Source organism: Apaloderma vittatum, unplaced genomic scaffold (assembly GCF_000703405.1).
Source record: "Apaloderma vittatum isolate BGI_N311 unplaced genomic scaffold, ASM70340v1 scaffold14959, whole genome shotgun sequence".
NCBI classification, from domain to species: Eukaryota; Metazoa; Chordata; class Aves; order Trogoniformes; family Trogonidae; genus Apaloderma; species Apaloderma vittatum.
The window spans coordinates 175544-188380 of NW_009736116.1; the positions used below are offsets into that span (position 1 = coordinate 175544).

Consider the following 12837-nt stretch of genomic DNA (forward strand, 5'->3'; position numbering starts at 1 on the left):
AGCAGGAATTAGCTTTAGAAATGCTTGCAGCAACTCTTATAAACTCCACCCCACAAGCTGAGCAAACACACAAAGAAGGCATGTCCAGAAGCTGGCACTTGGCACACACTACCTGTTGGGCCCTCTGTGACAGCTTTGGCTCTGATCCTGCTTTCAGGCGGACTTGATCCTCTGCTGGAATCTGCACCAAGAGGAAGGCAGCCAAGCTGCGGGCCACCACTCGAAACCTTGCACAGAGAAAAAGACAGAGAGAGAAGGTGATATCAAATTTACAAGTCCTCAACAGTAGATAAACTGGAAGTACTATCTCATGACGTATCTCTTCCATGAGGAATATAGTAAGGGCTTTAGAGGACCTTTTCAATGCATTGGAAAAAAATAAATCATTTTACTATACACATAATAGTATATCATTATGCTAGAGGATAATATAAAACCATACATGTAAAACATTTCAACTGTTCCAAGCTTAGCTGAAGCCTTGAGGTCACATCTGAAATACTCTTTCATTTCACAGCCTTTGAAACATTCTTATCACCCCAATCAAAAGACGTGTTGAACAAGATTAAGACTTCAGAGCAATTTCAGGATGGCATCCCAGAAAGTCTTTAAAAACACCAAGTTACGTTTCTGTACTATGCTGAATGTGTTCACATTCACTTATTGTTCCCTGGCATTCTTTCCACGGTGAACTTGATTTTAATACCTAATAACCAAACTTGGTGTCTCTTTTTAGAAGGTAAAGTGAAAAAAGGGCAAGCTCATACTTCTTTGAGCTTCAAAAAATTCAACGTTAAGATGGAAAAGGCAACACACATGTGATCACACAAAGTTCTTATAAGGTCACCTGCAACAATGCTCTACAGACCAGGTGAAAGTATCTTCCTCTAATAAATCATCTCCCTACAAACTTCACTGGAGATGGACATTAAGCAGAATCACAGCTGCAGTTTCTTTCTTTTTCTACGACAAACTTCACAGATGTTCATATTTATGTCTCAACCAGATTAAAACGCTACATTTCTTTTTCTGCGATGGGCCCAAAATTCTTCACACATTTGAGGACCGCACGGATTCAGAACATCTTCTGGCATCGCACAGTGCCGTCTGGATCTAGGCTGAACCTTTTTCAACACGATGACTCAAATCAATTCATCAACCCTTACCTGGGTGATAAAGGAGACCTCCTGCCTAGTCCAATAGCACCAAGTATTCCAGAAGTCAGTCTCTCTTCAGCCAGCTGACTCTGCCTGCCCTGGATCGACAGCAGTGTCCGAAGGACAGATTCAGTCAGAATGGTGTCATCTTGCTCCAGCTGAATCAAGGACAACTGCATGGCTTTATGCCACCAGAGAAACAGCTTTGCCTCCTCCTTTGCTGAGCTTTAGGTAAGATTCAAAGAATGAAACAAAACACAAGTTTTAAAGAGTCAGGCGCATAGGTTAAGAAATTTGTATCTCTCCATGAAGAACTCAGATGGTTAATGACAGCTAATCTTACTTCATGACAACAGCATAACTCTACTGCCCCACCAGTTATTATACTGCTGTAACTGCTACTGTTGTGGATTTAATGCAGAAATGACCTAGCAGGTTTTAAGGGCCTGTAAGAGGACAAACAACAATGCTTCCTTTTCGGCTTTACAGCTGAGAATAAATGATATTGCAGCCATAAATGGATTTAAATTCATCCAAGATTTGGTATAAAAGGAATTAAGCCGTGTCTCTTACTTTTTTATTTATATATATATATACACACACACACACACACACACACACACACACACATAGTTTACTATTAGCTATTGTTTCCACAACAATTTAGACTTTTAACATGATCTTTTAGGAAAGGAAACACTGAAGATTTTGTTGAGCAAAGCACAAAGTGAAGTTCCCCTTGCGATATTTTTAATTTTTCCCCAAACAGTTTGTAGTTTAAGAAGATCAGATTTTCCACATAAAGCATCAGCACGAGTTTCCTGCATCAGACTATCCTCACATTACTCCACCCAGTCATTTCCCATCCCAGGCACCCTCAGCTTTGATGTTTTAAAGCAAGGTTTAATTTGCTGTGTATGGTGGCTTTGCTACCTCCTTCACACTTTGGCAATCCAATTACTACGGTATCTACAATAGAGAAAGTATTCCTTGAATTTCGAGAAGTGGTGGGAACATCCACTTTCCTAAAATATTCTTTCACAACAAATACTAACATAATCAACATGAATATGGAAAAATATTCACTGCATTTGCTAAACTCTGGCGATTTCAGCAACAGCTCTAAGTATAGTTATTATACGCTAGAAAGTATCATCATTTTATCCCTATGCTTCCCCCATTATCTAGACAGTTGTTTTATGGTGACACAAGGTCCTGACTCTGGATGCCCCTACAGGTCCACTGGGTTCAGATTTGGTTCAGAGCTGCTGACCCAAGGCCAGCAACTGGCTTTGAGCACCAGCTCTCAGTGTCAAACTGAGTATTTAGCACATAACTCATCCCATCTAGTGGGCATTCTGGAAAGTGGAACACACAGTGATCAACTGTTTAAAGTAGTTTTAACTGTGCACAGATCCAGGCTGCCACTGAAAGCAAGCTTCTCTGACTGAAAAATGACCAAAACTGCACCAGAATAAATAAAAGTCCTTCTTCTGTTTCAGCACAACAACTATTAGTGCTGGCACTGGGGTTGGGCAGTGGATAAAGAAGGATTGGCCACTTCAACCAGCAGCCTGGTGAAATTAGCATGGACATGTAATTACAATTATAGCCTTATTTAAAAGTCAAGGCATATTCAGAAGCCTTGAGTTCTGTACCTTGGGTACACTTGCTCCAGCCATTTGTTGATGGTCAGCAGGGTTTTCATTTCGTTGGTAAGAGTTTGGTCAGTGTTTAGGCACTGCAGCAGGTAGACATACAGGGTCAAGTAGCTTCCTAAAGATAGACACTCCTGCAGGAATTCTTCCATGGTTAGCTCAGGAACTTGGAGGGAAGCAAGTATAGGGCCCCAGCCTAAATCCTGGTGGTGAGGATAATCTATAATGAAAACAGAAGGACAGAAAAAAGGGCATGTGAGAAAGTAGCACTTACTAAAACCAAAGAACTAGAGGCTACTTCACTGTGCTCCTGTAAGTTTCAGAGTTTGGGCTGGTGTAGCTGTTTTCCAGATAATCAGTTTGTCACGCAACTCTGATGGAGAGAAAAGAAAAACTTCACTATCATAGGGCACCTCTTTGAGTTCAAAGCAAAACATTTTCCCAGCATTCAGTCAGGGCTAAATTTGAAAATTGCAGGAATGAGATTTTCAGTATTTCCTTCAGGTGTACTGAAATCTGATCACACAGAACGCGGAAGAAATCAAAACGCAGTTCTTCAAGGATTACCTACACAGTACGTACATAAACATGTTCTCTAGACTCTTCACCGACCTCATTGCTTAGAGAAGAGCAACGAAGCTGGTGAAGGGTCTGGAGAAGGAGTCTGATGAAGAGCAGCTGAGGGAGCTGGCATTGTTTAGTCTGGAGGAGGCTGAAAGAAGACCTCATTGCTCTCCACAACTCCCTGAAAAGCAGGCTGTAGTGAGGTGGGGGCTGGTCTCATCTCTCAAGTTACTAATGATAGGACAACAGGAAATGGGCTCAAGTTGTGCCACGGGAATTTTAGATCAGATATTAGGGAAAAAATTCTTTATTGAAAAAGTGGTGAAGCACTGGCACAGGTTGGCCAGGAAAGTGCTGCAGTCACCATGCCTGGAAGTGTTCAAAAAACCACGTAGATGTGGCACTTCAGGACATGGTTTAGTGGTCATGGTGGTGTTGGGTTGACAGTTGGACTAGAGGATCTTAGAGGTCCTTTCCAACCTTAATGATTTTATGACTCTATTCTAAAAAAAAAAAACACCAAAAACCCCAAACCCTTCTCTCAGAGTGACTGGTTTTTTTAAAAAACCTTTAGCTGGAAAAATAGCAACCATTATATAAAACAAATCAATTTTCACAGAGAAAGGTATAGCTCTTCAGAAAATACACAGTCAGAGCAGCTGAAAAACACAAACAATGGCCTAACCCTTTTACATCTAGTTCATACAGCACATGTAAGTGCGACAGTTGGGAGCCATCAGATACAAAGAAAGTTCTGATTATGGAAAACAGATGAAAACCCAGCTGCATGAAGCCGTAAGAATTCCAGACTATTTATATTTAATGGGCATCCAAGACTGATCAAAGCTTCTGAGACAAGCAGAAGCAGAAGACAGGCTCCTACCTTCGTTGAAGTAAGCAGTGATACAGGCTTCTGTCGTCTCTGCCATGTGTCGCACAGAGGCCAGGCTCTGACACGCCGCTGTGAGAAGGGGCATTGCGAGCACCCCATGGACTTTGCCGTCAACCCACTTCCGCAAGCGGCCCCGTAGCGACTCGGCTGTTGTAATGCTAGAATTGTTCATCATCATCAGCATTTCTGTAAAGAGGCTGCTGAGAGCCATGTGACGTGTTTGCAGATCCATACCTGGAAGTTAGAAAGTAAAGAACCACTTCAGTGAACAGATACTAGAATCCAAATTCACCTTCACCACCAAACACCTTCTGTAGATACTGGGAAAAGCTTCTTGCTCATTCCACACCTCAGTTTCTTCTCTGTACTTATGAAACAACTCTACAACTACCTGAAAGGAGGTTGTAGCCAGGTGGGGGTCAGTCTGTTCAACCAAGTAACAAGTGATAGGATCAGGGGAAACAGCCTTAAGTTGCAGCAAGGGAAGTTCAGATGTGGTATTAGGAAGAATTTCTTTACTGAAACGGTGATCAGGCACTGGAACGGGTTGCCCAGGGTGGAGTCCCCATCCTGGGAGGTATTTAAATTTGTTTAGATATAGTGCTTAGGGATATGGTTTAGTTGAGGACTTGTCAGTATCAGGTTAATGATTGGACTCAGTGACCTTATAGGTGTTTTCCAATCTGGGCAATTGTGTGATTCTGTGCTATGTAGTCTCTTCCCTTGATGAGATAGTTCGTTAAACAGAGAGACAGCTGGTAAGACTGTAGCTCCGGGTACACTGGAACCCATCTTTCACCAAGGGTCTTTTACCATGACTACTACTACACAAATAAATTGAATGATAAAACATGTTTACAGAGTCCAAGAAAACCTGGGTGTTGAAACACAGTTTAAAACACAGCTTAGAGTGAAACAACCAACATTTTAGATGATTCAATTTGAGATATAATCAAAACAAGCCCTGAAATGTTGCAATCCCCTCATGCTTTTCTTGGATTCTAGATTTCATACTAATCCCAGTGTCATTACCTGAACATGTTATCATGGGACACCTGTAACAGTACTGCGAAAGCACCAACTTTTCTTGCACTTGGCTCTTGCACCTCTAACTACAGGGTACCCCTTTGCAAATATTGATGAAAAAAAGACACTATTGTTATAAAAGAAAATTTTCAAGCAACATCAAACATTGTAGAAGGAATAATTTCAACTGGTTATGAAAAGTTGTGTGTGAAGAGGAATTATCAGTAGAAAAACATTGTGCAGAGAAGTCAAGACCTCCACACTTGCAGATATTTGGAAGCTCGCCAGACAAGGCCCTGAACACTCTCACTTAACTTTGAAGTTAGCCCTGATTGAAGAAGGAGGTTGGAATCCAGGCTTCCAGAGGTCCCTTTCAAACTAAGCTATCTGTTATAACATCTACCTATTAACAGAAGAGGGAAAAAAATAAAAAAAGAGAAGCCCCGGAAGTCACCTGTTATGGCGCAGATCTATCTGCCATGGCACAGGTCTCCAGTAAAGTAAATACCTTATAAACATAGAATCATTAAGGTCAGAAAAGACCTCTAAGATCATCTAGGCCAGCAGTCAATCTAACAGACCAAATGGAAAAGACAATGCCAGGATGTTAACTAACTTACCTAAGGTCACAACTAGTTTTACAGCCAAGTCCCACTTCAGACCACCACCAGATACCTGACACCAGGGCCCCCCAGATTCCCTGGGCTAAGTTCTGGTGCAGAATCCATGTGGAAAGTTCAACTTTGCCTTCTCTGGCTGTCATCAACAGAAGGCACTGTCCCAGAGGATCTTCCAAAAACCTCCACCAGCCCTCTCCAAGGCTCACAGAGAACCTAAATCCATTGCACACCACCCCTTCCTTGCCACTCTGCACCAGTGATCCTCCTGCACTTCACAGCCTGGCTGAGCAACACAGAACATCTCTCTTTCAGCCCTTGAACACATACAAGGGTACACAAGGGTTCATGAAACAGAGCTGTTCCTCTTCTACCAGACCTCCTGTCTCCTGCCAAATCTCTCAGCTACAAGAAGCATCAGGAGCAACAGGCAAGTCTGCCTCTCTTCAAATCACAAAGAGTTTTGTGGACTGTGGGGCTTCCCCAAGCTGCAACACAAGTACTGAGAGACAGTTATCACTCTCACAGATTTCTAGACACTTTCTGTTCAGTCTTGCTGGCATGCCCGTGTGGGTCATGAACAATATAAGATACTACCCCTGACAAGTATTTCTACATAGTAAAGCAGGATGACTGATTTCACATGTTTTGGTTTGTCAGAGGAAGCTAAGCATGGTAAGGGTATGAAAAATAGATCAATGTAAAGGTTGTGGGTGCGGACACATCATACTACTAATGTACATCAACATAATTCCCCTACTTCAATATAGTCAGTTTTCCCAACTGAAAAAACAGTTTAGAAGCCTTACTTAGAACCTGGTCCCTCAGGAGCAAGACAGTTTAATTGTGTCACCCTTCCTTTTAAAAGAGATGCAAGTGCCAAATAAAATAAAGAATAAACTATATGACAAAGAAAAGAAGCCCTCAAGCTCCAGCTAGTTTTAGTCACAACACTACCCCTGTTTTTCCTGTTCGTTCTGTCACACTTGACAGCTCTATGGGGTAACGCTCATATTTTCATTTTGTGCTAATATACCACCTATACACACATCATCAAAGCAACATGTTCTGCTGCCCATAAGGGAGAGACTGTAGTAACGCAAGTAATTACACAGTCACGGATGCTCGAGAATGCATGCAGTGGAATAAAGAATCTTGACAACTTTAAATTAATTTGCCACTTCTTTAACACAAACCTGGAGGATTAAAGATGATTATATCATCCAGCAACTTGGACATTTCTTGTTCCAAAACTGCAAGAGTGATCTTTCCACTTTGTTCTAAGATGCTGAGAAATTGAACCGCCTGGCGAATGTATGCTCGGCACTTAAGGGTTGCATCCTGTTCATCAAAATTAAAATCAGTTAGGAAAAAAAAATCGTGCCTAGAACTCTATCCAAACTCCGTAATATACAAAAGCAGAACATTGCAAATAGCAAGAAACAGCCCAGACACACTGAAAAACCAGTTTAGCTTACAAGGTGGATGTGACTATCTGAAGATGCACCAAAGCCTGCTGAGATTTTCAGGAGCTTCACTATCAGTTCAGCCGCAGCATCCTTGGCAAGGATAACAGAGGGAGGGTAGTGACTGTTGCAGTAGCTGATGATGCTTTGATAAGATGAAATGCCCACAAGCTGCCAAGGAAGGGAGCTGGTTTGTCCAAGAAGATTTATGAGTGGTGATTCCTGAAGATTTAAAGACATCAGTTTAAGTTTCCCCTTCTTTGCTGTTTTAGATTAATATTCACAGTAACCAGTTTTGGAAGGAAGCCCTAACTTCAAAATTTGAAGGAGACAGAGCAAAAACCCCAGAGATGACCAGTGGAAGACTGACCGAGAAGCAACTCCTCACTCAAAGAGCAAGCCTAGATGTGTGTGTCATCTCCAGCATTCATGTAAGAGCATTCAGAATGATGCCTCAGCTCTAACCAAGCACAAAAGTCAGAAAGAAACGTTAAAATTTGATATGTAAACATGCAAAGACAGGTAGAAAGAAACTGAGACCCTACAAGGTAAAGTCACTTCAGCAGAGATTTAAAAAAAAGGCATTAAAAACGTTACACGAAAAATTGATCAAAATTTACAGTAAAAGCAGGGGCAGAAGCCATATCCCACGATCTTCCATTCAATGAATCATCTGCCAAGCTGAGGGGGTTCCTCAAGTGCTTATTCCCATAAATAACACCCTGAAAAACACAGTAGCCTGCAGTGTCCACAGCTCACAGAGGCAGTGCAAGTGTGCAGATGCAGAAGTCTGTTTGTCTACAAGCAGCAAAATCTAACCTCAGCTACCATCATCCTCCTCTCACAGGTTCATACAGCTCTGCAATACAAAACGGTCCCCCCAGACACTGAGAAGCACCGAATTTCCACACGTTAGAGAATGGGCAAATACTACAATTGTGTTGATGGCCAACATGACCTACAAACTTTAAGGATCCACAACTAATCCAAATTAGACTGCATCAACAAGAACATGACACTGGTACATCAAGTACTTCACCAGTTGCTCACGTACTTGAACACAGGGCTGAGAAAGTTTGAGATTTAGGTCAAGGTGTCACAGGAGTGTTCAGGGAGGTAAAAAACAAGTGACAGTGTGTCAGTTTAACACATTGCTGAGGGCCAGGAGGGAATTCCTGAGGCTGACTCATAGAATGTACAAACAGGTATCTTTGAAGATTGAGAAGCTTCTGATAAGCAAGTACATTCGGGTCAAAACACGTGAACTCTGGTAATTTTCCTAAACTGGAACACAACATTGATCAAAGGCCACTGGTGACAACCTAACACAGCATCTTGTAATGCCTCCGAGGAAACAGAAAGCTGAAGAAACTACAAGTGGAATAAAGCTGGTGAAATGGAGTCAGGCTCTTCTCAGGGATGTCCAATGACAGGACAAGGGCCAACGGGTGCAAGCTGCAGCACAGGAGGTTCCACAAAAACATGAGGAAAAAATTCTTCACTGTGAGGGTGCCAGAGCCCTGGCCCAGGCTGCCCAGAGAGCATTTGGAGTCTCCTGCTCTAAAGACTTTCTAAACCCACCTGGATGCGTTCCTGTGTGGCTGCCCTGGGTGATCCTGCTCCGGCCAGGGGGTTGGACTAGATGGTCTTTCAAGGTCCCTTCGGACCCCGAACATTCTGTGATTACTCAGCCCCTCTGGAAGAGCCCTCCAGAAGCAACGGACTGAATGGGCCAGTCCTAGATCTACCCACATGGAGTTCTAGGAAAAACCAGGGCTTGGAAAGTTCATGCTAACAGTCAGTGTTTCTCTCTCCTTTTCCAACAACCCAGAAATACTGGAATGAAGCCATAAATGGAAAAAAGCTGAGAAAACAGAGATGATCAAAAGCCTCCTTCAGGGCAAGGGAACAAGAAAAATCAAACTAAGATTCCACAGATTAAGTAATCTGTCCCCAGTAAGGCATAAGCAGCAGACTGTACCAAGCTTCTTAAAGATATATCTGGTCTTCCAGATATTGTTACATCATTGTGTCTTGTCATCACATCATAAGGAGTTAGGAGGGGAGCAATTTACAGTAGGAAATGAATGTCTGCAAAAAGCAGTCGTGACTAAGGATTGAACAACACTTATTTATGATTCCTGAAAAAAAAAACCCTACTGAAGTAGACAAATAAGTACTTTATCTTTAGACAGCTATGAAGAAAAATAGGCACAGATCAAGTGCTACCACTAATCTAACAGAGACTAACCCCACTGTTGAGCTGCACTCAACACAATCAACTTAAAGCACAATCAGTACTGAAAAAGAGGTTGGAAAACACCATGAACATACCCAGCGAGTCACAGACCCAGGCATAATCTTTTCACAAATGCATTCACGTTTGCCACTCAGAAAAAGCAGCAAGGCACAGCGGAGACGCACAGAGCTGGCCATGACAGAATAAAAGTGACTCAGTGAACTTTCTGGTCCTTCTCACAGCACCTCAGGTGCTACAGGCGTGAATGCCATGGCCAAAGCTGCTCCTGCACTCCTGTCAAGACTGCTTGAATCAAACCAGGCAGATACCAGATGCTCTTTTCACTCAAGCCATCAGAAAAAGCTTCACCTTAAGTTACACAAAACATTGCATATGCATATATATACACACAAGACACATGCACCTATACAAGGTCCATATAATGTGTGTATATATATGCAGATGTATTATAGGTGTGTATGTAAATTCTTGCTAATACTACCTCTCTTTCGCATGTGCTCACAACTAAGGCTCTCCAAAACCATGAGAGAGAAAAGAAAACGAGCATTTTAACTAAGAGTTGGCCTAAAAGACAAGAAAGCTGTACTACACAGCATCACATATGTAACAAAATGAAAGAACAACTGCACATCAGCTTTATATAACAACAATAATTTGTTATACACTAAGGAAACTAACATCCATGTTTTTTCTTCCCAAAACCCAGAGTGTCACTTTGTAACTACTGGAAACTGTATTTATTTGCTTTCTCTTTACAAGGCAACTAGATTATAGCACCTGTAGAAGCTTCTTAAAATGAGCAGCAGCTCTGCTTTTTCGCAAGAGTTACATAAAATGCCGCCCAGAACAAATTAGTCTTGGCAATTTCTGGAATAGTACTTAGGGTATTTTGCCAATGCAAAAAACACTGAGTTTACTGTTGAGAAAGAAGTCACAGCCTGCGCCCTTGCTAGCCACAGATTATTACTCTTCTCAGACAGGTCTGAACTTTTAAAAAAATTACCTCTTCGCCTACAAGTTGTTCCTCCTTTCCCAACAGGACCATCATATACAGCAAACAGACAATCATGCTGTGAGTCTGAGGATGAGGGTTGGGATTCCAGGCATCAGAGAGAACACTGACCCAGTTTATTTCACACAGAATATAACCCAAGAAGAGGAAACAACTCTTGGGGCTGCCTCTTTCAATCTAGGAAGGAGAAAGGGAAAAGAAAAAAAACCAGGCCTGTAAAGTACAACATAAATAATTCTATACATTTCAGTTCCTTAACCTAGAAAAAATCTATTACAAACTCTTAGCTGCATGATAGCATCCACTTCTCTTCACTCTAGGGGAAACTAAGAAACTCTTCATGCAGTTCTAAACAGGCTCAGAACTCATCCCAAACAGCTAAGTAGTAAATCCTGGAGCATTTCCACACCTACCTGCAGCTTTATGTTGTCTCAGACAACTTGGAAGTGAGAACAACATGGCAACAGTAAATGAGTAAATACCTTAACTGTAACTAAAACATATTAAATATAGTTGCAATAAACAAGATATTCATATAAAGCAATGATAGGTTACAAAGACTGCCAGCTTTACAGCTCCCCACAACTTTGTCTAAGATTCAGCAGAACTCCCTCACAAAAAATCAGTCACAAGATGGGCATCTGTGAATGCTGCAAACTCTGAAAGTTTACTTGCTAAATGAACTGTCTCCAGCTCTCCAGTTATTTTCAAGGGCAACAGTGATTACGAACTTAATTCAATAGATGCTGTGTACTCACTTTAAAGAACTCTTCCATAAGCATCTGGTCTGGATGCATTTCTTTCCAAGGAAGCCTTCTGAACTCAGTATGGTAACTATAGAGAATAAACTCGGGCATTTTGGGGGCTGTGCAGCATTCACAGTAATGCATTAGATGTAACCAGAGAGCCCCATGGTGGCTTGGCAACAGCTTATCTAGATTCAAAGAAAACAGTCGAATTAATAGAATAAAAACTCAGGGAAAACTTGATTACAGAAGGAAGTCCAATTCTGAAGATGAAAAGCCGTAAATGCAAGTTACGCTAAAATATATTTGTCAAAGAAAAAACAAAACACACATTAGGCTTTTAGAGTTTTTTTCCCCAAAAAATCCACAAATTGGGGAGCTTATGATTTTGTGGTCTTCCTTGATCTTTTGAAGAGCTGCTGGACAATGATTTGAAGTTATAAAATACACCTCCCAGGTAGAACTTCATTGCCTCTATGTTTTGTTGTTTTGTTTTTTAAAAACCCACAATCTTATGTATCTTGAATTTTATATAACACATCATATATGTTATCTTTAATTCTTTATTTTTACAAGATAAGTCTGAATCTAGTTCATGCCTCAAATTTAGGAAGTATTATGAAATTAATTTTTTCCATTCCTATGTCTAACTACACATTAGGCACAGTGCTAAATAGCAGCTCAGAATGATCCACCCTGGAGATTAGATTAACCCCAAGACTGCCTGTTGAGTCACATTAATTTGTTATCATGACATAACACTGCATTGTTGTGTGGGAACAATATACAGACCTGGAAGAAAGTCACACACCGCTATCTTCGTTTTGCTTTCCTATGCATTAACTTTTACCCGACCAATGTGCATTTATCCATCATGTTACCTATCCTTTCCAGTCAAAAAGCTGTCTTTTAAGGATGAAATAAAGAAATGCTCCTGGTATCACTGCAGTGATGATCTTGACTAAACATTAATAATAAACAAAATCCCCTCACATCCCACATGTCAATTAAAAAAATTAATCTATTTTTGGTCCTATGAAACAGAAAGTGTTGCTGCATTAAAACAGAATGAACTTTACCCACCTTTAAAGCTCTCGTGCAAAAGCTTGATGCAATCTGCAAACAAACACACCATGGTGGATGCTACAGGGGTGTCACTCTCCAACCAAGGGTAGCAGGGCTGGTTACTTGAAAGAAGCAGATGTGAAACACCACAAATTTCAGTTCAGAGTTAGCAGATCATAAACACTTGAGCAACTGGAACAGACACTGGAGTCCTAGTGGGCAGAGAGTTGTCCCTGGGACAGCAACATACCCTTGTGGCCAAGAGGGCCAATGGGATCCTGGGGTGCACAAGGAAAAGCGTGTCCAGCAGGGCTAGGGAGGTTCTCCTCCCTCTCTACTCTGCCCTGGTGAGACCACACCTGGAATACTGTGTC

General features: G+C 41.5%; 1 protein-coding gene across 1 annotated transcript in view; it reads right to left on the reverse strand.

The window, feature by feature from the left end:
* Positions 1 to 12837, reverse strand: part of EPG5 (ectopic P-granules autophagy protein 5 homolog (C. elegans)) — a gene marked incomplete at its 5' end in the record, with an annotated part of 49472 nt that overhangs the window by 1350 nt on the left and 35285 nt on the right. The window contains 9 exons of the mRNA XM_009876858.1: positions 113 to 227; positions 1167 to 1382; positions 2816 to 3035; positions 4263 to 4505; positions 7111 to 7255; positions 7393 to 7602; positions 10644 to 10829; positions 11411 to 11586; positions 12482 to 12585. Of these exons, the coding sequence (XP_009875160.1) occupies positions 113 to 227; positions 1167 to 1382; positions 2816 to 3035; positions 4263 to 4505; positions 7111 to 7255; positions 7393 to 7602; positions 10644 to 10829; positions 11411 to 11586; positions 12482 to 12585 (1615 nt within the window). The remainder of the gene's footprint in view (positions 1 to 112; positions 228 to 1166; positions 1383 to 2815; positions 3036 to 4262; positions 4506 to 7110; positions 7256 to 7392; positions 7603 to 10643; positions 10830 to 11410; positions 11587 to 12481; positions 12586 to 12837) is intronic.